This window comes from Oncorhynchus keta, chromosome 10, assembly GCF_023373465.1.
Source record: "Oncorhynchus keta strain PuntledgeMale-10-30-2019 chromosome 10, Oket_V2, whole genome shotgun sequence".
NCBI lineage: Eukaryota > Metazoa > Chordata > Actinopteri > Salmoniformes > Salmonidae > Oncorhynchus > Oncorhynchus keta.
The window spans coordinates 5,704,342-5,729,680 of record NC_068430.1 but is presented as its reverse complement, the minus strand read 5'-3'; the positions used below and the strand labels follow the sequence as shown (position 1 = coordinate 5,729,680).

Sequence of the window (25,339 nt, the reverse complement as noted above, 5' to 3'; positions counted from 1 at the left end):
CTGTGTTATATTTTACACCATGATGCTGTGTTATATTTTAGGCCATGATGCTGTGTTATATTTTAGGCCCATGATGCTGTGTTATATTTTAGGCCCATGATGCTGTGTTATATTTTAGGCCCATGATGCTGTGTTATAGTTTAGGCCATGATGCTGTGTTATATTTTAGGCCAGATGATGCTGTGTTATATTTTAGGCCAGATGATGCTGTGTTATATAGGCCACGATGCTGTGTTATATTTTAGGCCCATGATGCTGTGTTATATTTTATGATGCTGTGTTATATTTTTAGGCCATGATGCTGTGTTATATTTTAGGCCATGATGCTGTGTTATATTTTATGATGCTGTGTTATATTTTAGGCCATGATGCTGTGTTATATTTTAGGCCATGATGCTGTGTTATATTTTAGGCCATGATGCTGTGTTATAGTTTAGGCCATGATGCTGTGTTATATTTTAGGCCAGATGATGCTGTGTTATATTTTAGGCCATGATGCTGCCCATGATGCTGTGTTATATTTTAGGCCATGATGCTGTGTTATATTTTAGGCCCATGATGCTGTGTTATATTTTAGGCCCCATGATGCTGTGTTATATTTTAGGCCCATGATGCTGTGTTATATTTTAGGCCATGATGCCATGATGCTGTGTTATATTTTATGATGCTGTGTTATATTTTAGGCCATGATGCTGTTTTATATTTTACATATGATGCTGTGTTATATTTTAGGCCATGATGCTGTGTTATATTTTACACCATGATGCTGTGTTATATTTTAGGCCCATGATGCTGTGTTATATTTTTAGTTATATTTTAGGCCATGATGTTATATGCTGATGCTGTGTTATATTTTATGATGCTGTGTTATATTTTAGGCCATGATGCTGTGTTATATTTTTAGGCCATGATGCTGTGATTTTGCTGATGCTGTGTTATATTTTAGGCCATGATGCTGTGTTATATTTTAGGCCATGATGCTGTGTTATATTTTAGGCCCATGATGCTGTGTTATATTTTAGGCCAGATGATGCTGTGTTATATTTTATGATGCTGTGTTATATTTTAGGCCATGATGCTGTGTTATATTTTAGGCCCATGATGCTGTGTTATATTTTGCCCATGATGCTGTGTTATATTTTAGGCCAGATGATGCTGTGTTATATGATGCTGTGTTATATTTTAGGCCATGATGCTGTGTTATATTTTAGGCCCATGATGCTGTGTTATATTTTAGGCCATGATGCTGTGTTATATTTTAGGCCATGATGCTGTGTTATATTTTATATATTTTAGGCCCATGATGCTGTGTTATAGTTTAGGCCATGATTAGTTATATTTTAGGCCCATGATGCTGTGTTATATTTTAGGCCATGATGCTGTGTTATATTTTAGGCCAGATGATGCTGTGTTATATTTTAGGCCATGATGCTGTGTTATATTTTAGGCCCATGATGCTGTGTTATATTTTAGGCCCATGATGCTGTGTTATATTTTAGGCCATGATGCTGTGTTATATTTTAGGCCATGATGCTGTGTTATATTTTAGGCCATGATGCTGTGTTATATTTTAGGCCATGATGCTGTGTTATATTTTAGGCCCAAGATGATGCTGTGTTATATTTTAGGCCATGATGCTGTGTTATATTTTAGGCCATGATGCTGTGTTATATTTTAGGCCATGATGCTGTGTTATATTTTAGGCCATGATGCTGTGTTATATTTTAGGCCATGATGCTGTGTTATATTTTAGGCCATGATGCTGTGTTATATTTTAGGCCAGATGATGCTGTGTTATATTTTAGGCCAGATGATGCTGTGTTATATTTTAGGCCAGATGATGCTGTGTTATATTTTAGGCCATGATGCTACATGATATTTTAGGCCATGATGCTGTGTTATATTTTAGGCCAGATGAGGCCGGTGTGATCAAGGTGTGACCCATTCAACCTACAACCAGAGGTGTCAAGTGATTCTACTCTGACAATGTTCAATATATTCTTAGTTGATTTCTTCATAAATAATTGGTCTTTAAGGCAAATTCTTTGGAAAGATAGCAAAGTCTTAATCAGGTTGGTGGGTTGAAGAACCAGTACAGGTTTTAGAAAGATCATGTTTCAACTCTGTTATCTATGGCTGTAATGTATATGCGTATGTTTGTAATCTTTACAGTGAGTGTAAATCCTAATATTGTGTATTGTTTCAGACTGACTGCGCCAACTACGTGCGTCTCCTCCAGCCCTTCAATAAGACCCATGTGTACGTCTGTGGCACCGGGGCCTACCACCCACAATGCACCTACATAGACCTGGGACGCAGTATTGAGGTGAGAAGGTGGACGGATGGAGAGAGGCTCTGTTCCACTAAACTAAACTCTGACTTGTCTTTTGTTGCCTTTTTGACGGATCCCAGAGAGAGAGAGACTCAATCCGCCTTTCTTTTTCCTAAAATACCACAAAAGCTTTATTTTATTCAACCTTTATTTAACCAGGCTAGTCAGTTAAGAACAAATTCTTATTTACAATGACGGCCTAGGCTTAACTGGTCTAGGAACAGTGGGTTAACTGGTCTAGGAACAGTGGGTTAACTGGTCTAGGAACAGTGGGTTAACTGGTCTAGGAACAGTGGGTTAACTGGTCTAGGAACAGTGGGTTAACTGGTCTAGGAACAGTGGGTTTATTTTAACTATTTAACCAGGTCTAGGAACACTGGTCTGGGTTTAACTGGTCTAGAACAGTGGGTTAACTGGTCTAGGAACAGTGGGTTAACTGGTCTAGGAACAGTGGGTTAACTGGTCTAGGAACAGTGGGTTAACTGGTCTAGGAACAGTGGGTTAACTGGTCTAGGAACAGTGGGTTAACTGGTCTAGGAACAGTGGGTTAACTGGTCTAGGAACAGTGGGTTAACTGGTCTAGGAACAGTGGGTTAACTGGTCTAGGAACAGTGGGTTTAACTGGTCTAGGAACAGTGGGTTAACTGGTCTAGGAACAGTGGGTTAACTGGTCTAGGAACAGTGGGTTAACTGGTCTAGGAACAGTGGGGTTAACTGGTCTAGGAACAGTGGGTTAGAGAGCAGAACGACAGATTTTGTACCTTGTCAGCTCGGGGATTTGAACTTGCAAACCTTTCGGTTACTAGTCCAACGCTCTAACCACTAGGCTACCCTGCCGCCCCAAGATCTACTGTCAACGGGTTTTATTGTTTGTGACGGTCGTTGTAAAACAGTAACACTTAAAGTATCTGTCCATTCACCTTTCTGATAGAAACTCTTGACTTGTCAACTCTCTCTCTCTCTCTTTGTTTGTTGTTGGCTCTGATGGATCCACAGGTGGTTGGTGAAGAGGTGACTGAACACTTGATGAAAGTCCACATGATAAAAATCCAGCTGTCAACACATGACACAGCTATTATTTATTTATTTATTTATTATTATTTAGCAGATATCAACCCACTGCTGTGTGATCTCAAAAGATCAGTTGCCTCTTTGACTTGCTCCTCTCGTCCTCTTCAGAGCACAAGGCATCCATTCACCTCACAGTTTCCTCTTCTGGGGGGGACGGGACGGTTCGCTGATGTTGAGGAGGCTAAATAAATGTTACTGTGGAGGTTGAGACGGTTCTCTGTGTGTCCTAGGAGCCATCGTTCCGCCTGCTGAGCCATGCTGTGGAGTCTGGCCGGGGGAAATGTCCCTTTAGTCCACGGGAACCCTTCACCGCCAGGCTCACCGGTAAGTCATACATGTGATAAAGTCAAATATGGCCATGAAAATAGAGACCCCTTAAAATGACTTCCACAACTGTCAACGCTGACTGTGACACGTGCTGTACCTTTACAACAAACACACACACATACAAAACATGATGCCATTTGCCGATTCACATGTCGATCTTACATGTCACACGTGAAACCATATTTAACTTAGCGTTCACATGTTAACACCACCTCTTCACATGTGAGGAGAATAACATGTTTTCACATCACAGCTGAATAACAATCACATGTAAAAAAAAAAAAAACATTTGCAGTTTCACATGTAAGAAAACTTCACAGGTGTAAATTTCGCGTTGACATATGTAATTACAAGTTTTACACGTGGGGATGAAATGGTGTTTTTCTCCTCACATGTGAAAAAGGTGGAGTTAACATGTTTCAGTAGCAATGTCTGTACTGCCAATCTGTAAAAAGTTTACTTAGTCTACCTGAGTGTAATAATTAAAGTGTGTAAAAAAAAAAACACTAAATTTTTTTTTAAAAGCTTTCCATTGTCATTATTATTGCAGTCCTCCCTGGTGTTGTAATCCTATACATCTACAGGTATACTTAGCTCTGCCATCAAGGACATTCAGAGGGTTACTGCTGCATTCGCACGTCTCTATGTTTCCTACGGTGGTCCGTGAAATGTTCTAAATCTAGAGGGTCATCTATACAGCATCTATACATCATCTATATATAATCTATACATCATCTATACATCATCTATACATCATCTATACATCATCTATACATCATCTATATATAATCTATACATCATCTATACAGCATCTATACATCATCTATTCATCATCTATATATAATCTATACATCATCTATACATCATCTATTCATCATCTATATATAATCTATACATCATCTATACATCATCTATACAGCATCTATACATCATCTATATATAATCTATACATCATCTGTACATCATCTATACATCATCTATACATCATCTGACATCATCTATACATCATCTATAGATCATCTATATATAATCTATACATCATCTGTACATCATCTATACATCATCTATACATCATCTGACATCATCTATACATCATCTATAGATCATCTGTATATAATCTATACATCATCTGTACATCATCTATACATCATCTATACATCATCTATACATCATCTATACATCATCTATACATCATCTATACAGCATCTATACAGCATCTATACATCATCTATACATCATCTATATATAATATATACATCATCTATATATAATCTATACATCATCTATACATCATCTATACATCATCTATACATCATCTATACATCATCTATACATCATCTGTACATCATCTATACATCATCTATATATCATCTATACATCATCTATACATCATCTATACATCATCTATACATCATATATACATCATCTATACATCATCTATACATCATCTATACATCATCTATACATCATCTATACATCATCTATACATCATCTATACATCATCTATATATAATCTATACATCATCTATACATCATCTATACATCATCTATACATCATCTATACATCATCTATACAGCATCTATACATCATCTATACATCATCTATATATAATATATACATCATCTATATATAATCTATACATCATCTATACATCATCTATATATAATCTATACATCATCTATACATCATCTATACATCATCTATACATCATCTATATATAATCTATACATCATCTATACATCATCTATACATCATCTATACATCATCTATACATCATCTATACATCATTTATACATCATCTATATATAATCTACATCATCTATACATATCATCATCTATATATCATCTATACATCATCTATACATCATCTATACATCATCTATATATAATCTATACATCATCTATACATCATCTATACATCATCTATACATCATCTATATATAATCTATACATCATCTATACATCATCTATACATCATCTATACATCATCTATATATAATCTATACATCATCTATACATCATCTATACATCATCTATACATCATCTATATATAATCTGTACATCATCTATATATAATCTATACATCATCTATACATCATCTATATATAATCTATACATCATCTATACATCATCTATACATAATATATACATCATCTATACATCATCTATATATAATCTATACATCATCTATATATAATCTATACATCATCTATACATCATCTATATATAATCTATACATCATCTATACATCATCTGTACATAATTTATACATCATCTATACATAATCTATACATCATCTATATATAATCTATACATCATCTATACATCATCTATACATCATCTATACATCATCTATACATCATCTATACATCATCTGTACATCATCTATACATCATCTGCGCTCCAGCAGGTGTATCTCACTGATCATCCCTAAAGCCAACACCTCATTTGGCTCATCCTGCTTCCTGCAGGCTCATCCTGACATGACCCTCCAGCATGACAATACCACCAGCAATACTGCTCGTTCTGTGCGTGATTTCCTGCAAGACATAAATGTCAGTGTTCTGCCATGGTCAGCGAAGAGCCCTGATCTCAATCCCATTGCGCATGTCTGGGACCTGTTGGATCGGAGGGTGAGAGCTAGGGACATTCCACCTAGAAATGTCCGGGAACTTGCTGGTGCCTTGGTGGAAGAGTGAGGTAACATCTCACAGCAAGAACTGGCAAATCTGGTGCAGTCCATGAGGAGGAGATTCACTGCAGTACTTAATGCAGCTGGTGGCCACACCAGATACTGACTGTTACTTTTGATTTTGACCCCCCTATGTTCAGGGACACATTATTAAATTTCTGTTTGTCACATGTCTGTGGAACTTGTTCAGTTTATGTCTCAGTTGTTAATTCTTGTTATGTTCATACAAATATTTACACATGTTAAGCTTTTTTTAAATAAACGCAGTTGACAGTCAGAGGACGTTTCTTTAATGAGTTTATGTGTTTGTGTTTTCTTACTTCAACCCCTTCCCTATTTCACCTCTAGATGGAGATTTGTATGCCGGGACATCCGTGGATTTCATGGGCACCAACACAGCTATATTCCGTACCTCTGTGCACAGCAGCAAACAACACTATATACGCACTGAGGCCTACCAGGACCACTGGCTCAATGGTGAGACAGCTATATTCCGTACCTCTGCGTACAGCAGCAACCAGCACTATATACACACTGAGAAAACAAACCTCCAAGACTGCAGTGAGCTAATGAGTAGAAGTTTACTTCCTCATCGTGATATAATTTGTTTCCGTCCATGCAGAGCCAGAGTTTGTGGGTTCCTTCTCTATCCCAGACACACACAGTGTGGACGATGACAAAGTCTATATCTTCTTCAAGGAGACAGCTGTAGAGTCCAGCCAGTGGGACAAGAGGGTTTACAACAGAGTGGCACGCGTCTGCAAGGTGAGGGGGATGATGTGACCATATGGAGGACAGATACTGTAGCAACTTTAGCCCAACACCTAACCACCTCACCTTGAGTTTTCAGACCTCTTGGCGTAACGGTTAAGGTGTTGGCTTCACAGTCGCAGGTTTAAGTCCCTGTTGGGACTGCTGTACATATCCCGGATATGGAGAACAGATATATACCGTAGGGAATTTGTACCAACACCTAGCGACCTCATCAAGAGTTTTCAGACCTCTTGGCGTAACGGTTGGGGCTACCCCCCCGAATTCGCTACAATATTATCACAAAGGGCTTAACAGAAGATCCTACAGTAATAGATCCTACAGTAATAGATCCTACAGTAATAGATCCTACAGTAACAGCAGATCCTACAGTAATAGATCCTACAGTAATAGATCCTACAGTAATAGATCCTACAGTAATAGATCCAACAGTAATATATCCTACAGTGATAGATCCTACAGTAATAGATCCTACAGTAATAGATCCTACAGTAATACGTCCTACAGTAATAGATCCAACAGTATTATATCCTACAGTAATAGATCCTACAGTAATAGATCCTACAGTAATACGTCCTACAGTAATAGATCCAACAGTATTATATCCTACAGTAATATATCCTACAGTAATAGATCCTACAGTAATATATCCTACAGTAATAGATCCTACAGTAATAGATCCAACAGTAATAGATCCTACAGTAATAGATCCAACAGTAATATATCCTACAGTAATAGATCCTACAGTAATAGATCCTACAGTAATAGATCCTACAGTAATAGATCCAACAGTAATATATCCTACAGTGATAGATCCTACAGTAATAGATCCTACAGTAATAGATCCTACAGTAATACGTCCTACAGTAATAGATCCAACAGTATTATATCCTACAGTAATAGATCCTACAGTAATAGATCCTACAGTAATAGATCCTACAGTAATAGATCCTACAGTAATAGATCCAACAGTAATAGATCCTACAGTAATAGATCCAACAGTAATATATCCTACAGTAATAGATCCTACAGTAATAGATCCTACAGTAATAGATCCTACAGTAATAGATCCAACAGTAATAGATCCTACAGTAATAGATCCTACAGTAATAGATCCTACAGTAACAGCAGATCCTACAGTAATAGATCCTACAGTAATAGATCCTACAGTAATAGATCCTACAGTAATAGATCCAACAGTAATATATCCTACAGTGATAGATCCTACAGTAATAGATCCTACAGTAATAGATCCTACAGTAATACGTCCTACAGTAATAGATCCAACAGTATTATATCCTACAGTAATAGATCCTACAGTAATAGATCCTACAGTAATAGATCCTACAGTAATAGATCCTACAGTAATAGATCCAACAGTAATAGATCCTACAGTAATAGATCCAACAGTAATATATCCTACAGTAATAGATCCTACAGTAATAGATCCTACAGTAATAGATCCTACAGTAATAGATCCAACAGTAATAGATCCTACAGTAATAGATCCTACAGTAATAGATCCTACAGTAATAGATCCTACAGTAACAGCAGATCCTACAGTAATAGATCCTACAGTAATAGATCCTACAGTAATAGATCCTACAGTAATAGATCCTACAGTAATAGATCCAACAGTAATATATCCTACAGTAATAGATCCTACAGTAATAGATCCTACAGTAATAGATCCTACAGTAATAGATCCAACAGTAATATATCCTACAGTAATAGATCCTACAGTAATAGATCCAACAGTAATAGATCCTACAGTAATAGATCCAACAGTAATATATCCTACAGTAATAGATCCTACAGTAATAGATCCTACAGTAATAGATCCTACAGTAATAGATCCAACAGTAATAGATCCTACAGTAATAGATCCAACAGTAATATATCCTACAGTAATAGATCCTACAGTAATAGATCCTACAGTAACAGCAGATCCTACAGTAATAGATCCTACAGTAATAGATCCTACAGTAATAGATCCAACAGTAATAGATCCTACAGTAACAGATCCTACAGTAATATATCCTACAGTAACAGCAGATCCTACAGTAATAGATCCTACAGTAACACCAGAGCCTACAGTAATAGATCCTACAGTAATAGATCCTACAGTAATAGATCCTACAGTAACAGATCCTACAGTAATAGATCCTACAGTAACAGCAGATCCTACAGTAATAGATCCTACAGTAATAGATCCTACAGTAATAGATCCTACAGTAACACCAGAGCCTACAGTAATAGATCCTACAGTAATAGATCCTACAGTAACACCAGAGCCTACAGTAATAGATCCTACAGTAATAGATCCTACAGTAACACCAGAGCCTACAGTAATAGATCCTACAGTAATAGATCCTACAGTAACACCAGAGCCTACAGTAATAGGTCCTACAGTAATAGATCCTACAGTAATAGATCCTACAGTAATAGATCATACAGTAACAGAAGATCCTACAGTAATAGATCCTACAGTAATAGATCCTACAGTAATAGATCCTACAGTAATAGATCCTACAGTAATATATCCTACAGTAACACCAGAGCCTACAGTAATAATTCCTACAGTAATAGATCCTACAGTAACACCAGAGCCTACAGTAATAGGTCCTACAGTAATAGATCCTACAGTAATAGATCCTACAGTAATAGCAGATCCTACAGTAATAGATCCTACAGTAACACCAGAGCCTACAGTAATAGATCCTACAGTAATAGATCCTACAGTAATAGCAGATCCTACAGTAATAGATCCTACAGTAATAGATCCTACAGTAATAGATCCTACAGTAACAGCAGATCCTACAGTAACAGAGCCTACAGTGACTGACTTGACTGATATAAGCGAGACTAAAAGCACCTAATTGACAGTGATGTAGATGTTAGTTTCATGTCCGATCTCCTCTGTGTGTCCCGTTAGAATGACGTCGGAGGGAAGAGGAGTCTGATTAACCGTTGGAGTACGTTCCTCAAGGCCCGTCTGGTGTGTTCTGTACCAGGACCAGCTGGACTGGACACACAATTTGATGAGCTAGGTATGTTTTTAATTTACACACTGCCCGGCTGAGTTGATGTTTAATGTACCAACAAATGAGTGTACTCTGTTAGGCTGCATGGTTTCACTTTCTAATTTTGATTGCCAACATTTCAGTATAATTACCCATGACCACTGGTACCATAACCTTGAAAGGAGTATACATCGTTATGTTTGCCTAATAAGGTCTTAGTTTTTTCTATGATCTCTGTTTCCATGAGCTCAGTTTTGACGATCTCCGTTTCGACGATCTCAGTTTTTCGACGATCTCGGTTTCAATGATTTCTGTTTCCCCACTGTGTGTGTGTGTTTCAGAGGACGTCTTCATGCTGGAGACCAAAGACTCCCAGAACCCCATCATCTATGGAGTGTTCTCCACCTCCAGGTGAGTTTGGGCTTTTAAACCCAACAAAACACGACGAGATTATGATTCAAAAGTATGGTTGAATTAGACAAATGTGTTAAATGATTCGATAACTGAATATTTGGTCTTGTAATGAGTTGCCTCCTCTTCCGAAGAAGAAGAGAGGCGAAACGGATCAGAGGACCAATACGCGGCGTGGTAATTTTCCATGGTACTTTTTTAATGCGTAAAGGTACACATGAACAAACTAACAAAAAAAACAAGAAATGTGAAACTCAAAACAGTCCTATCTGGTGCACACACAGAGACAGGAACAATCACCCACAAACACACAGTGAAACCCAGGCCACCTAAGTATGATTCTCAATCAGAGACAACTAATGACACCTGCCTCTGATTGAGAACCATACTAGTAATATCGAAATAACCAAAACATAGAAAAACAAACATAGACTACCCACCCAACTCACGCCCTGACCATACTAACTAAACACAAAACACAGAAAATAAAGGTCAGAACGTGACAGTACCCCCCAAAGGTGCGGACTCCGGCCGCAAAACCTTGACCTATAGGGGAGGGTCTGGGTGGGCGTCTGTCCGCGGTGGCGGTTCTGGCGCGGGACGCGGACCCCACTTCACCATTGTCTTTGTCCGCCTTATTGTCCGCCTCCGTGGCTTTCTCACCATGGCAACCCCTCTCAATGACCCCACTGGACAGAGGGGCAGCTCGGGACAGAGGGGCAGAAGCTCTGGACAGAGGGACAGGGCTCTGGACAGAGGGACAGGGGCTCTGGACAGAGGGACAGGGGCTCTGGCGCCTCTGGGCTGAGGGGCTCTGGCGCCTCTGGGCTGAGGGGCTCTGGCGCCTCTGGGCTGAGGGGCTCCGGCAGCGGCGCCGGACAGGCGGGGACGCTCCGGCAGCGGCGCCGGACAGGCGGGAGGCTCCGGCAGCGGCGCCGGACAGGCGGGAGGCTCCGGCAGCGGCGCCGGACAGGCGGGAGGCTCCGGCAGCGGCGCCGGACAGGCGGGAGGCTCCGGCAGCGGCGCCGGACAGGCGGGAGGCTCCGGCAGCGCCGGACAGGTAATAGATCCGGCAACGGCGCAGGACAGGCGGGACGCTCCGCAGCGGCGCAGGACAGGCGGGACGCTCCGGCAGAGCGCCGGACAAGCGGGACGCTCCGGCAGCGGCGCCGGACAGGCGGGACGCTCCGGCAGCGGCGCCAGACAGGCGGGACGCTCCGGCAGCGGCGCCGGACGGGCGGGACGCTCCGGCAGCGGCGCCGGACAGGCGGGAGCACCTGCAGAGAGGAGACAGAGAGACAGCCTGGTGCGTGGAGCTGCTACAGGAGGCAGCGGCGCCGGACAGGCGGGACGCTCCAGCAGCGGCGCCGGACAGGCGGGACGCTCCGGCAGCGGCGCCAGACAGGCGGGACGCTCCGGCAGCGGCGCCAGACAGGCGGGACGCTCCAGCAGCGGCGCCGGACAGGCGGGAGGCTCCGGCAGCGGCGCCAGACAGGCGGGACGCTCCAGCAGCGGCGCCGGACAGGCGGGAGGCCCGGCAGCGGCGCCGGACAGTCGGGAGGCTCCGGCAGTGGCGCCGGACAGGCGGGAGGCTCCGGCAGCGGCGCCGGACAGGCGGGAGGCTCCGGACAGGCGGGAGGCTCCGGTAGCGGCGCCGGACAGGCGGGAGGCTCCCGGCAGCGGCGCCGGACAGGCGGGAGGCTCCGGCAACGGCGCCGGACAGGCGGGAGGCTCCGGCAGCGGCGCCGGACAGGCGGGAGGCTCCGGTAATAGCGCCGGACAGGCGGGAGGCTCCGGCAGCGGCGCCGGACAGGCGGGAGCACCTGCAGGGAGGAGACTGAGAGACAGCCTGGTGCGTGGGGCTGCCACAGGAACTACCAGGCTGGGGAGACTTTCAGGAGGCTTGGTGTTAGGAGGAGCCTAAAAGACCGGGCTGTGGGGAGCACTGGAGCTCTGGTGCGCAACCTTGGCACCACTTCCCCAGGCTGGACAACTACTGAGCCCGGACCCTCCAGAGTGCAGGCACAGGTTGAACCGGGCTGTGGGTAAGCAAGGGAGATCTAGTGCTTACTACACGCACCTCTCCCCTAGGCTCCACTCCCACAGTTGCCCGGTACGGCGGAGCGCAGGCAGAGGACGCACTGCACCCTCCCAGCGCCCCGGAGACACAGCACGCAGAGCCGGCGCAGGATAACCTGGACCAAGACTGCGTACCGGCGACCAGACCCGCTGAGCAGGCACCATACGCCCTGGCTCAATGCCCACACTCGCATGGCACTCTGGGGGCTGCCCTATAGCGCACCGGGCTATGGACACGCACTGGCGACACCATGCGCTCAAGCATAACACGGTGCCTGACCAGTAATGCGCTGCTTATCATAAGCACGAGGAGTGAGCTCAGGTCTGCTACCTGGCTTAGTACCACACCTCGTGTGCCCCCCCCCCAAAAAAATGTGGGGCTGCCTCTCGTACCTGTCGCACTGCCGTGCTGGCTCCTCATATTGCCGCCGCTCAGCTTTCGCTGCCTCCAGCTCTGCTTTGGGGCTGCGATTTTCCCCAGCCCGTGCCCAGGGTCCCTCTCCGTTCAGTATCTGCTCCCATGTCCAGGAGTCCTGTGATGGTGGCCTCTGTTGTTGATGCTGCTGCTGATGTCGTCGCTGTCCTTTACCACGCCGCTTGGTCCGATTTTGGTGGGTGATTCTGTAATGAGTTGCCTCCTCTTCTTGCTGGAGACCAAAGACTCAGAGGACCAATACGCCGTGGTAATTTTCATGGTACTTTTTAATGCGTAAAGGTACACATGAACAAACTAACAAAAAAAACAAGAAATGTGAAACTCAAAACAGTCCTATCTGGTGCACACACAGAGACAGGAACAATCACCCACAAACACACAGTGAAACCCAGGCCACCTAAGTATGATTCTCAATCAGAGACAACTAATGACACCTGCCTCTGATTGAGAACCATACTAGGCCGAAACATCGAAATAACCAAAACATAGAAAAACAAACATAGACTACCCACCCAACTCACGCCCTGACCATACTAACTAAACACAAAACACAGAAAATAAAGGTCAGAACGTGACAGGTCTGGGTAGAAAAGTACACTCAGAACCAGCTGTTCATCTTCTCAGTGAGAAACACCAGAAAAGACAATAGAAAGTTGAGATGTTAAATGGTTTGTTTTCCTCTTCCTCCACTCCCACCACCAGTATGTACACACACCTTCCCAGTGCTGCAGTGACCCCCAGGGGTCAGGGGTTATATAGAGGTCATGGTTGTAGAGACTCGGCTGGTTGTGATATTGTAACCCACCGGATCCACGTTAACACTTCTCCAACCTCCTCTCGCCTCCTTCTCTTCTCCACCCTCCTCTTTCTCTCTCTTCTCCACCCTCCTCTCTCCCCTCTCTCTTCTCCACCCTCCTCTTTCTCTCTCTTCTCCACCCTCCTCTCTCCCCTCTCTCTTCTCCAACCTCCTCTCTCTCTCTCTTTTCTCCACCCTCCTCTCTCTCAACTCTGTCTCTTCCCCACCCTCCTCTATTATATCTTATCCACCCCCCTCTCTCTCTACTTCACCCTCCTCTCTCCTCTCTATCTCTTCTCCACCCTCCTCTCTCCTTTCTTCTCCACCCTCCTCTCTCTCTACTCCACCCTCCTCTCTCCTCTCTGTCTCTTCTCCACCCTCCTCTCTCCTCTCTTCTCCACCCTCCTCTCTCTCTCTACTCCACCCTCCTCTCTCCTCTCTGTCTCTTCTCCACCCTCCTCTCTCTACTCCACCCTCCTCTCTCCTCTCTGTCTCTTCTCCACCCTCCTCTCTCCTCTCTTCTCCACCCTCCTCTCTCTCTCTACTCCAACCTCCTCTCTCCTCTCTGTCTCTTCTCCACCCTCCTCTCTCCTCTCTGCCTCTTCTCCACCCTCCTCTCTGTCTCTTCTCCACCCTCCTCTCCTTCCTCTCCACTCTCCCCCCCACCCCCCTCTGTCTCTTCTCTCCCTCAGTTCTGTCTTCAGAGGGTCAGCAGTGTGTGTCTACTCCATGGCCTCTATCAGGGCAGCCTTCAACGGTCCATTCGCCCACAAGGAAGGGCCCGACTACCGCTGGGTGGAGTACAAGGGGAGGATCCCATATCCACGACCTGGCACTGTGAGTTCTCAGTAGGGACTGTCTGAGGGTTTGTTTAAGGAAGTGACAGACAGACAGACGGACGAATAGATAGATAGGGAAGTAGTGTCAAACAGACAGGAAGACAGACAGACAGACAGACAGACAGACAGACAGACAGACAGACAGACAGACAGACAGCAGGCAGGCAGGCAGGGCAGACAGAGACAGACAGACAGACAGACAGACAGACAGACAGACAGACAGACAGACAGACAGACAGACAGACAGACAGACAGACAGACAAAGACAGACAGACAGACAGACAGACAGACAGACAGACAGACAGACAGACAGGCAGGCAGGCAGGCAGGCAGGCAGACAGAGACAGACAGACAGACAGACAGACAGACAGACAGACAGACAGACAGACAGACAGACAGACAGAGAGACAGACAGAGAGACAGACAGACAGACAGACAGACAGACAGACAGACAGACAGACAGACAGACAGACAGTCCTGTGTGGCTCAGTTGGTAGAGTATGGCGTTTGCAACAGCAGGATCATGGATTTGATTCTCACTGGTGTCACCAAACATGTATGCACCTAAGTTGTTTTGAATAAAACATGTAAACAGCTTATGTACAGTATTTATTAAAAAAAGATAAACAGACAGATTGCTAGCCAGGCAGGCAGTCAGACAGACAACATGTGTTGATTAAAATAAGGTGATAGAGCTGTTGGGAGCTAACTGCTGGCTGGTTGTCGTAACACCTCGGCTATGAGTTCTCCTGGGAAAGCTGTACCTTGTCAGCCAAAGACTTCAGGGGAATGTTTACTATGTTTTAGTGCTCTGTCTGAAGTGGCATGCTGAATAACCTTTCAGTTACTGGCTGAGCCCCCCACCCCCCCCACCCACCACCCCCCACCTCTACACTCTAACCACTAGGCTACCTGCTGGTTACTGGCCCAACACTCTAACCACTAGGCTACCTGCTGGTTACTGGCCCAACACTCTAACCACTAGGCTACCTGCTGGTTACTGGCCCAACACTCTAACCACTAGGCTACCTGCTGGTTACTGGCCCTACACTCTGACCACTAGGCTACCTGCTGGTTACTGGCCCCACACTCTGACCACTAGGCTACCTGCTGGTTACTGGCCCAACACTCTGACCACTAGGCTACCTGCTGGTTACTGGCCCAACACTCTGACCACTAGGCTACCTGCTGGTTACTGGCCCAACACTCTAACCACTAGGCTACCTGCTGGTTACTGGCCCTACACTCTAACCACTAGGTTACCTGCTGGTTACTGGCCCAACACTCTGACCACTAGGCTACCTGCTGGTTACTGGCCCTACACTCTAACCACTAGGCTACCTGCTGGTTACTGGCCCAACACTCTCCCCACTAGGCTACCTGCTGGTTACTGGCCCAACACTCTGACCACTAGGCTACCTGCTGGTTACTGGCCCAACACTCTAACCACTAGGCTACCTGCTGGTTACTGGCCCTACACTCTAACCACTAGGCTACCTGCTGGTTACTGGCCCTACACTCTAACCACTAGGCTACCTGCTGGTTACTAGTCCAAAGCTCTTACCACTAGGCTACCTGCTGGTTACTGGCCTAATGCTCTAACCACTAGGCTACCTGCTTGTTAATGGCCCAACGCACTAACCACTAGGCTACCTGCTGGTTACTGGCCCAACGCTCTCCCCACTAGGCTACCTGCTGGTTACTGGCCCAACACTCTAACCACTAGGTTACCTGCTGGTTACTGGCCCAACACTCTGACCACTAGGCTACCTGCCGGTTACTGGCCCACCACTCTGACCACTAGGCTACCTGCCGGTTACTGGCCCTACACTCTGACCACTAGGCTACCTGCCACCCTACACTCTAACCACTAGGCTACCTGCTGGTTACTGGCCCAACACTCTAACCACTAGGCTACCTGCTGGTTACTGGCCCAACACTCTCCCCACTAGGCTACCTGCCGGTTACTGGCCCAACACTCTAACCACTAGGCTACCTGCTGGTTACTGGCCCTACACTCTAACCACTAGGCTACCTGCTGGTTACTAGTCCAAAGCTCTAACCACTAGGCTACCTGATGGTTACTGGACTAATGCTCTAACCACTAGGCTACCTGCTTGTTAATGGCCCAACGCACTAACCACTAGGCTACCTGCTGGTTACTGGCCCAACACTCTGACCACTAGGCTACCTGCTGGATACTGGCCCAACACTCTAACCACTAGGCTACCTGCTGGTTACTGGCCCAACACTCTGACCACTAGGCTACCTGCTGGTTACTGGCCCAACACTCTAACCACTAGGCTACCTGCTGGTTACTGGCCCAACACTCTGACCACTAGGCTACCTGCCACCCCTACACTCTAACCACTAGGCTACCTTCTGGTTACTGGCCCAACACTCTAACCACTAGACTACCTGCTGGTTACTGGCCCAACGCTCTAACCACTAGGCTACCTGCTGGTTACTGGCCCAACGCTCTAACCACTATGCTACCTGCTGGTTACTGGCCCAACACTCTAACCACTAGGCTACCTGCTGGTTACTGGCCCAACACTCTAACCACTAGGCTACCTGCTGGTTACTGGCCCTACACTCTAACCACTAGGCTACCTGCTGGTTACTGGCCCTACACTCTAACCACTAGGCTACCTGCTGGTTACTAGTCCAAAGCTCTTACCACTAGGCTACCTGCTGGTTACTGGCCTAATGCTCTAACCACTAGGCTACCTGCTTGTTAATGGCCCAACGCACTAACCACTAGGCTACCTGCTGGTTACTGGCCCAACGCTCTCCCCACTAGGCTACCTGCTGGTTACTGGCCCAACACTCTAACCACTAGGTTACCTGCTGGTTACTGGCCCAACACTCTGACCACTAGGCTACCTGCCGGTTACTGGCCCACCACTCTGACCACTAGGCTACCTGCCGGTTACTGGCCCTACACTCTGACCACTAGGCTACCTGCCACCCTACACTCTAACCACTAGGCTACCTGCTGGTTACTGGCCCAACACTCTAACCACTAGGCTACCTGCTGGTTACTGGCCCAACACTCTCCCCACTAGGCTACCTGCCGGTTACTGGCCCAACACTCTAACCACTAGGCTACCTGCTGGTTACTGGCCCTACACTCTAACCACTAGGCTACCTGCTGGTTACTAGTCCAAAGCTCTAACCACTAGGCTACCTGATGGTTACTGGACTAATGCTCTAACCACTAGGCTACCTGCTTGTTAATGGCCCAACGCACTAACCACTAGGCTACCTGCTGGTTACTGGCCCAACACTCTGACCACTAGGCTACCTGCTGGATACTGGCCCAACACTCTAACCACTAGGCTACCTGCTGGTTACTGGCCCAACACTCTGACCACTAGGCTACCTGCTGGTTACTGGCCCAACACTCTAACCACTAGGCTACCTGCTGGTTACTGGCCCAACACTCTGACCACTAGGCTACCTGCCACCCCTACACTCTAACCACTAGGCTACCTTCTGGTTACTGGCCCAACACTCTAACCACTAGACTACCTGCTGGTTACTGGCCCAACGCTCTAACCACTAGGCTACCTGCTGGTTACTGGCCCAACGCTCTAACCACTATGCTACCTGCTGGTTACTGGCCCAACACTCTAACCACTAGGCTACCTGCTGGTTACTGGCCCAACACTCTAACCACTAGACTACCTGCTGGTTACTGGCCCAACAAACTAACCACTAGGCTACCTGCTTGTTAATGGCCCAACGCACTAACCACTAGGCTACCTGCTGGTTACTGGCCCAACACTCTAACCACTAGGCTACCTGCTGGTTACTGGCCCAACACTCTGACCACTAGGCTACCTGCTGGTTACTGGCCCAACACTCTGACCACTAGGCTACCTGCTGCCCATACTTCTACAATGGTACTCACGCTTGTCATATCCAGCACTAAGGCCTACACTCTCTACATCACTATAATGCTTTCAGTATGATAGGTGGGAAATGACATAATCTCTGATAACTTAAAGACCCAATGCTGTCAAAAACTATATTTTTCTGTGTTTTAATATACTTAGACTGAGTGAACAAAACATTAGGAACGCGTTCCACAGGGATGCTGGCCCATGTTGACTCCAATGCTTCCCACAGTTGTGTTGAGTTTGCTGGATGTCCTTTGGGCGGGGGGGGGAGACCATTCTTGATACACACGGGAAAAACCCAGCAGCGTTGCAGTTCTTGAGTTCTTCTTCCCCAGAGTCAGATGAACTCAAGGATCCAATTTGTATGTCTCTACATCCAGTATGAAGGAAGTTAGAGGTAGTTTTGCGAACCAATGCTAATGTTTGTCTGTGGAGATTGCACGGCTGTGTGCTCGATTTCTATACTACCTGTCAGCAACGGGTGTTGCTGAAATAGCCGAATCCACTCATTTGAAGGGGTGTCCACATATTTTTGTATACATAGTGTATCATTAACTACTAAGTTTTAAAAAATGGATGTAGAAACTGCAATTTGCCCCTTTAATAAATGATATCACAAAATAATATAACAACTTGATGTGTTCTGTATATCCTCCTCCCCAGTGTCCCAGTGTGACCTACGACCCCCTCCACAAGTCTACCCGTGACTTCCCTGATGACGTAGTGAGTTTCATGAGGGGTCATCATCTGATGTGGGAACCCATCCTACCGGTCACCCGCCGCCCGGTCTTTACCCTGGTCAACGTATCCTACACCCTGAGAAAGTTAGTGGTGGATAGGGTGGACGCTGCGGATGGACAGTATGATGTACTACACCTGGGCACAGGTAAGAGAGTAAACTGAATAATATATAGTATGCAGCTATCAGTAAGATAATGTCATAATTATAGTATATACAGCTATCAGTAAGATAATATAATAATTAAAGTATATGTCATGAATTGTGAAACATTGAGTTTATGTAACACTTCAGGTGTCGTAGGTGTGTGGAGTCAAACGCAGGAGACAGTGAGTGCAAAGCTGTGCGTCTTTAATAGCGAACGCATCCCAGGGTGCTCACAATAGTAACGGCCCCAAACACAGGGAATGAGAATGTACAACAGAAAACGTAACGACCAGGCACTAACACGTACTTCTAACAACAGAGCCGAAGGTTACACTGCAATAATCCCGCACAACAACCAGGCGGGCCGGCTGCCTAATAAAGACAAAACTAATTAGCTGATTCAATCATGAACAGGTGCTACCACTAAACATACAAGGGGGGGAGGAAAAACAATCAGTGGCAGCTAATAGGCCGGTGACGATTTACCGCCGAGCGCCAACCGCCCGGGAAGGGGAAACACCCTCGGTCGGACTCGTGACAGTACCCCCTCCTGACGCGCGCGGCTCCCGCAGGCCGACACCGCCTCGAGGTGCCCCGGAGGAAGGTGCAGGGCGATCCGGATGGAGGCGATGGAAATCCCTCAACATGGATGGATCCAAGATGTCCCTTACCCAGCACCTCTCCTCCGGACCGTACCCCTCCCAGTCCACGAGGTACTGCAGGCCCCTCACCCGGCGTCTTGAGTCCAGAATGGCCCGGATCGTGTACGCCGGGGTCGATGTCCAGAGGGGGGGAGGGACCTTACCTCACTGTCCTGCAGGGGACCAGCTACCACCGGCCTGAGGAGAGACACATGAAACGAGGGGTTAATTCGATAATAGGAAGGGAGTTGTACTCGATAACACACCTCGTTTATTCTCCTCAGGACTTTAAAGGGCCCTACACACTGCGGACCCAGCTTCCGGCAGGGCAAGCGGAGAGGTAGGTTTCTGGGTCGAGAGCCAGACCCTGTCCCCCGGTACAAACACGGGGCCTCACTGCGGTGGCGGTCAGCACTCCTCTTCTGCCGTCCACTCGCTTGTCGTAGAGACTCCTGGACGGCCCTCCAGGTCTCCTTGGAGCGCTGTACCCATTCCTCCACCGCAGGAGCCTCGGTCTGGCTCGGATGCCATGGTGCCAGGACCGGCTGGTATCCCAACACACACTGAAAAGGGGACACGTTAGTAGAGGAGTGGCGTAGTGAGTTCTGAGCCATTTCAGCCCAGGGAATGTATCGTGCCCACTCCCCTGGCCGATCCTGGCAAACGACCGCAGAAACCTACCCACCTCCTGGTTCAATCTCTCCACCTGCCCATTACTCTCGGGGTGATAACCGGAGGTCAGGCTGACAGAGACCCCCAAACGTTCCATGAACGCTCTCCATACCCGAGACGTGAATTGGGGGCCTGATCAGAAACGATGTCCTCCGGCACCCCGTAGTGCCGAAAGACATGGGTAAATAATGCCTCCGCAGTCTGCAGGGCTGTAGGGATACCGGGCAACGGGAGGAGACGGCAGGACTTAGAAAACCGATCCACAATCACTAGAACCGCGGTGTTCCCTGAGACGGCGGAAGATCGGTCAGGAAATCTATGGACAGATGTGACCATGGCCGCTGTGGAACGGGGAGGGGTTGTAGCTTCCTCTAGGAAGGTGCCTAGGAGCCTTACTCTGAGCGCACACTGAGCAAGAGGAGACATAACCCTTAACGTCCTTAACCAACGTAGGCCACCAATACCTCCCTGAAGGCTCCCCACTGTCCTCGTCACCCCAGGGTGACCCGAGGAGGGTAGGACGTGAGCCCACCGAATCAGCTTGTCCCGAACATCAAGCGGCACGTACCTTCGCCCGCTGGACACTGAGGAGGCGCGGGTTCAGCCCGTAACGCCCGCTCGATGTCCGAGTCCACCTCCCATACCACTGGGGCTACCAGCTTAGAGGCGGGAAGGATGGGAGTAGGTTCGGTGGACCCATCCTCGGTGTCGTAAAGGCGGGACAGTGCGTCAGCCCTCACGTTCTGGGAGCCCGGTCTATAAGACAAAGTAAACCGGAACCGGGTGAAGAACATGGCCCACCTTGCCTGACGTGGGTTAAGTCTCCTTGCAGCCCGAATATACTCCAGATTCTGGTGGTCGGTCCAGATGAGAAAAGGGTGCTTAGCCCCCTCAAGCCAGTGTCTCCACACCTTCAGAGCTCTAACCACCGCTAGCAACTCCCGGTCCCCCACATCATAGTTACGCTCCGCTGGGCTGAGCTTCCTTGAGAAGAAAGCGCAGGGGCGGAGTTTTGGTGGCGTACCCGAGCGCTGTGATAGCACGGCACCCACCCCAGCCTCGGACGCGTCCACCTCCACTATGAATGCTAGAGAGGGATCCGGATGCGCCAACACGGGCGCCTCAGTGAACAGCGCCTTCAACTTGTTGAATGCCCTGTCCGCCTGTGCTGACCACTGCAATCGCACCGGGCCCCCCAGCAGTGAGGTAATGGGAGCCGCTATCTGGCCAAAACCCTGGATAAACCTCCGGTAGTAGTTGGCAAAACCCAAAACCGCTGCACCTCCTTTACCGTGGTTGGAGTCGGCCACGCACGGCCCTAATGCGTTCACCCTCCATCACCACCCCGAGGTGGAAATGCGATATCCCAGAAAAGAGACGGCTCGTTTAGAGAACACGCATTTCTCAGCCTTGACGTATAGGTCATGCTCCAGCAGTCTTCCAAGCACTTTGCGCACCAGAGACACATGCGCGGTGTGAGTGGCCGAGTAGATCAGAATGTCATCGATATAAACAACCACCCCTGACCGCACAGGTCCCTGAGAATCTCGTCTACAAAGGATTGGAAAACGGCTGGAGCATTCTTTAACCCATACGGCATGACGAGGTACTCATAGTGGCCGGATGTAGTACTAAATGCGGTTTTCCACTCGTCTCCCTTCCGAATACGCACCAGACTATACGCGCTCCTGAGATCCAGTTTTGTGAAGAACTGCGCTCCGTGGAACGATTCCACCGCCGTAGCGATGAGAGGTAGAGGGTAACTATACCCCACTGTGATGGCGTTTAGACCTCTATAATCGATACACGGACGCAAACCTCCCTCCTTTTCCTCACAAAAAAGAAACTCGAGGAGACACGAATGTACCCCTGTCCCAGCGACTCCGTGACATATGTCTCCATTGCCAACGTCTCCTCCTGGGACAGCGGGTACACATGACTCTTGGGAAGCGCAGCGTCTACCTGAGATCTATCGTACAATCCCTTCCCGGTCGATAAGGTGGTAATTTAGTCGCTTTCACTTTACTGAAAGCGATTGCCAAATCGGCATACTGGGGGAATGCACACCGTGGAACCCTGGTCTGGACTCTCCACCGACGTGGCACCGATGGAAACTCCCAAACACCTTCCAGAACACTCCTCTGACCACCCCTGGAGAACCCCTTGTCTCCACGAAATTTTAGGATTGTGCCGGGCCAGCCAGGGAGTCCCCAGCACCACTGGAAACGCAGGCGAATCAATAATAAAAAAAAACTGATACGCTCCCTATGATTCCCCTGCGTCACCATGTCCAGTGGGACCGTGGTCTCCCGACCATCCCTGACCCTAATGGCCGGCTATCTAGGGAGTGCACGGGGAAAGGAGAATCTATCGGCACCAGCGGAACCCCTAACTTAAGGGCGAGTCCACGATCCATAAAGTTCCCAGCTGCGCCTGAATCGACTAGCGCCCTATGCTGGGAAGAGGGAAAAAGTGAAGGAAAGAGATTAAGACAAACATATGGCCAACAAGGGATTCTGGGTGAGTCTGATGCTGACTCACCTGGGGTGACCGAGAAGCGTTCCGCCTGCCATCTCTACTCCCAGACGGACCCCCAGCACCGATCAGACGTGTGTCCTCTCCGACCACAGTTGGTGCAGGAAGGCCCCCTCCTCCGGCACCCCTCGGTGCAGCCCCTCCCAACTCCATCGGAATGGGAGCGGAGGGGCCGGGTGGTGGAACGCACAGGACCCTCTCTGAACGCCCGCGGGCAGCCAGCAGATTGTCCAGTCGAATGGACATGTCAATCAGCTGATCCAGTGACAGAGTGGTGTCCCGACACGCTAACTCCCGGCGGACGTCCTCTCGGAGACCACACCTGTAGTGGTCCATAAGGGCCCTGTCGTTCCACCCAGATCCGGCTGCCAAGGTCCGGAACTCCAGCGCGTAATCCTGGGCGCTCCTCCCTCTCCTGCCTGAGATGAAAAAGTCGTTCTCCCACCGCTCGGCCGTCTATAGGGTGATCAAATACGGCACGGAAGCGGCAGGAAAACTCTGGGTAGTGCTCCCGCTGAGTCTGGGCCATTCCAGACTGCGTTCGCCCACTCCAGAGCACGACCCGTGAGGCAGGAGATGAGGACACTCACCCTCTCCGCTCCTGAGGGAGGGGGTCTAACGGTGGCCAGGTATAGCTCCAGCTGAAGCAGAAACCCTGGCAACCCCCGCCGCTCCATCATAAGCCCTCGGTAGCGTCAGACGAAGGGTGCTGGAGTCGAGTGATGGGGAGACCGGAGTCGGGGGTGCCGAAGGTGGAGAGAGGAGACCACTCCTCTCCCATCGGTCCATTCTCTCCATCACTTGATCCATCGCGGATCCGATCCGATGGAGAATGGTGGTGTGGTGGAGAACCCGTTCCTCCATCGATGGGAGAGGGTTGGCTGCTGCTCCTGCTGACTCCATTCGATTTAGGGTGCGGGATTCTGTAACACTTCAGGTGTCGTAGGTGTGTGGAGTCAAACGCAGGAGACAGTGAGTGCAAAGCTGTGCGTCTTTAATAGCGCCAACGCATCCCAGGGTGCTCACAATAGTAACGGCCCCAAACACAGGGAATGAGAATGTACAACAGAAAACGTAACGACCAGGCACTAACACGTACTTCTAACAACAGAGCCGAAGGTTACACTGCAATAATCCCGCACAACAACCAGGCGGGCCGGCTGCCTAATAAAGACAAAACTAATTAGCTGATTCAATCATGAACAGGTGCTACCACTAAACATACAAGGAGGGGAGGAAAAACAATCAGTGGCAGCTAATAGGCCGGTGACGACGACCGCCGAGCGCCAACCGCCCGGGAAGGGGAAACACCTCGGTCGGACTCGTGACAGTTTAAATGTATTTGGTTAAAGTCTATGTAAACAACTGTATATATAGTTGAAGTCAGAAGTTTACATACACTTGGGTTGGAGTCATTAAAATGCGTTTTTCAACCACTCCACACATTTCTTGTTCACAAACTATAGTTTTGGCAAGTCGGTTAGGACATCTACTTTGTGCATAACACAAATAATTTTTCCAACACTTGTTTACAGATTATTTCACATATAATTCACTGTATCACAATTCCAGTGGGTCAGAAGTTGACATACACTAAGTTGACTGTGCCTTTAAACAGCTTGGTAAATTCCAGAAAATTATGTCATGGCTTTAGAAGCTTCTGATAGGCTAATTGACATAATTTGAGTCAATTGGAGGTGTACCTGTGGATGTATTTCAAGGCTTTCCTTCAAACTCAGTGCCTCTTTGTTTGACATCATGTGATACAGTGAATTATAAGTGAAATAATCTGTAAACAATTGTTGGAAAAATGACTTGTGTCGTGCACAAAGTAGATGTCCTAACCGACTTGCCAAAACTATAGTTTGTTAACAAGAAATGTGTGGAGTGGTTTAAAAACAAGTTTTAATGGCTCCAACCCA

The 25,339-nt window shown here is 47.4% G+C and overlaps 1 protein-coding gene across 1 annotated transcript in view; it reads left to right on the top strand.

Moving 5' to 3' along the window:
* The window catches only part of LOC118379945 (semaphorin-3D-like), a 175,322-nt gene that overhangs the window by 121,585 nt on the left and 28,398 nt on the right, over nt 1-25,339 (top strand). Inside the window, exons 5-12 of the mRNA XM_052526219.1 lie at nt 2,207-2,326; nt 3,634-3,727; nt 6,772-6,900; nt 7,046-7,188; nt 10,130-10,244; nt 10,559-10,628; nt 14,632-14,776; nt 19,347-19,569. Coding sequence (XP_052382179.1) covers nt 2,207-2,326; nt 3,634-3,727; nt 6,772-6,900; nt 7,046-7,188; nt 10,130-10,244; nt 10,559-10,628; nt 14,632-14,776; nt 19,347-19,569 — 1,039 coding nt within the window. The remainder of the gene's footprint in view (nt 1-2,206; nt 2,327-3,633; nt 3,728-6,771; nt 6,901-7,045; nt 7,189-10,129; nt 10,245-10,558; nt 10,629-14,631; nt 14,777-19,346; nt 19,570-25,339) is intronic.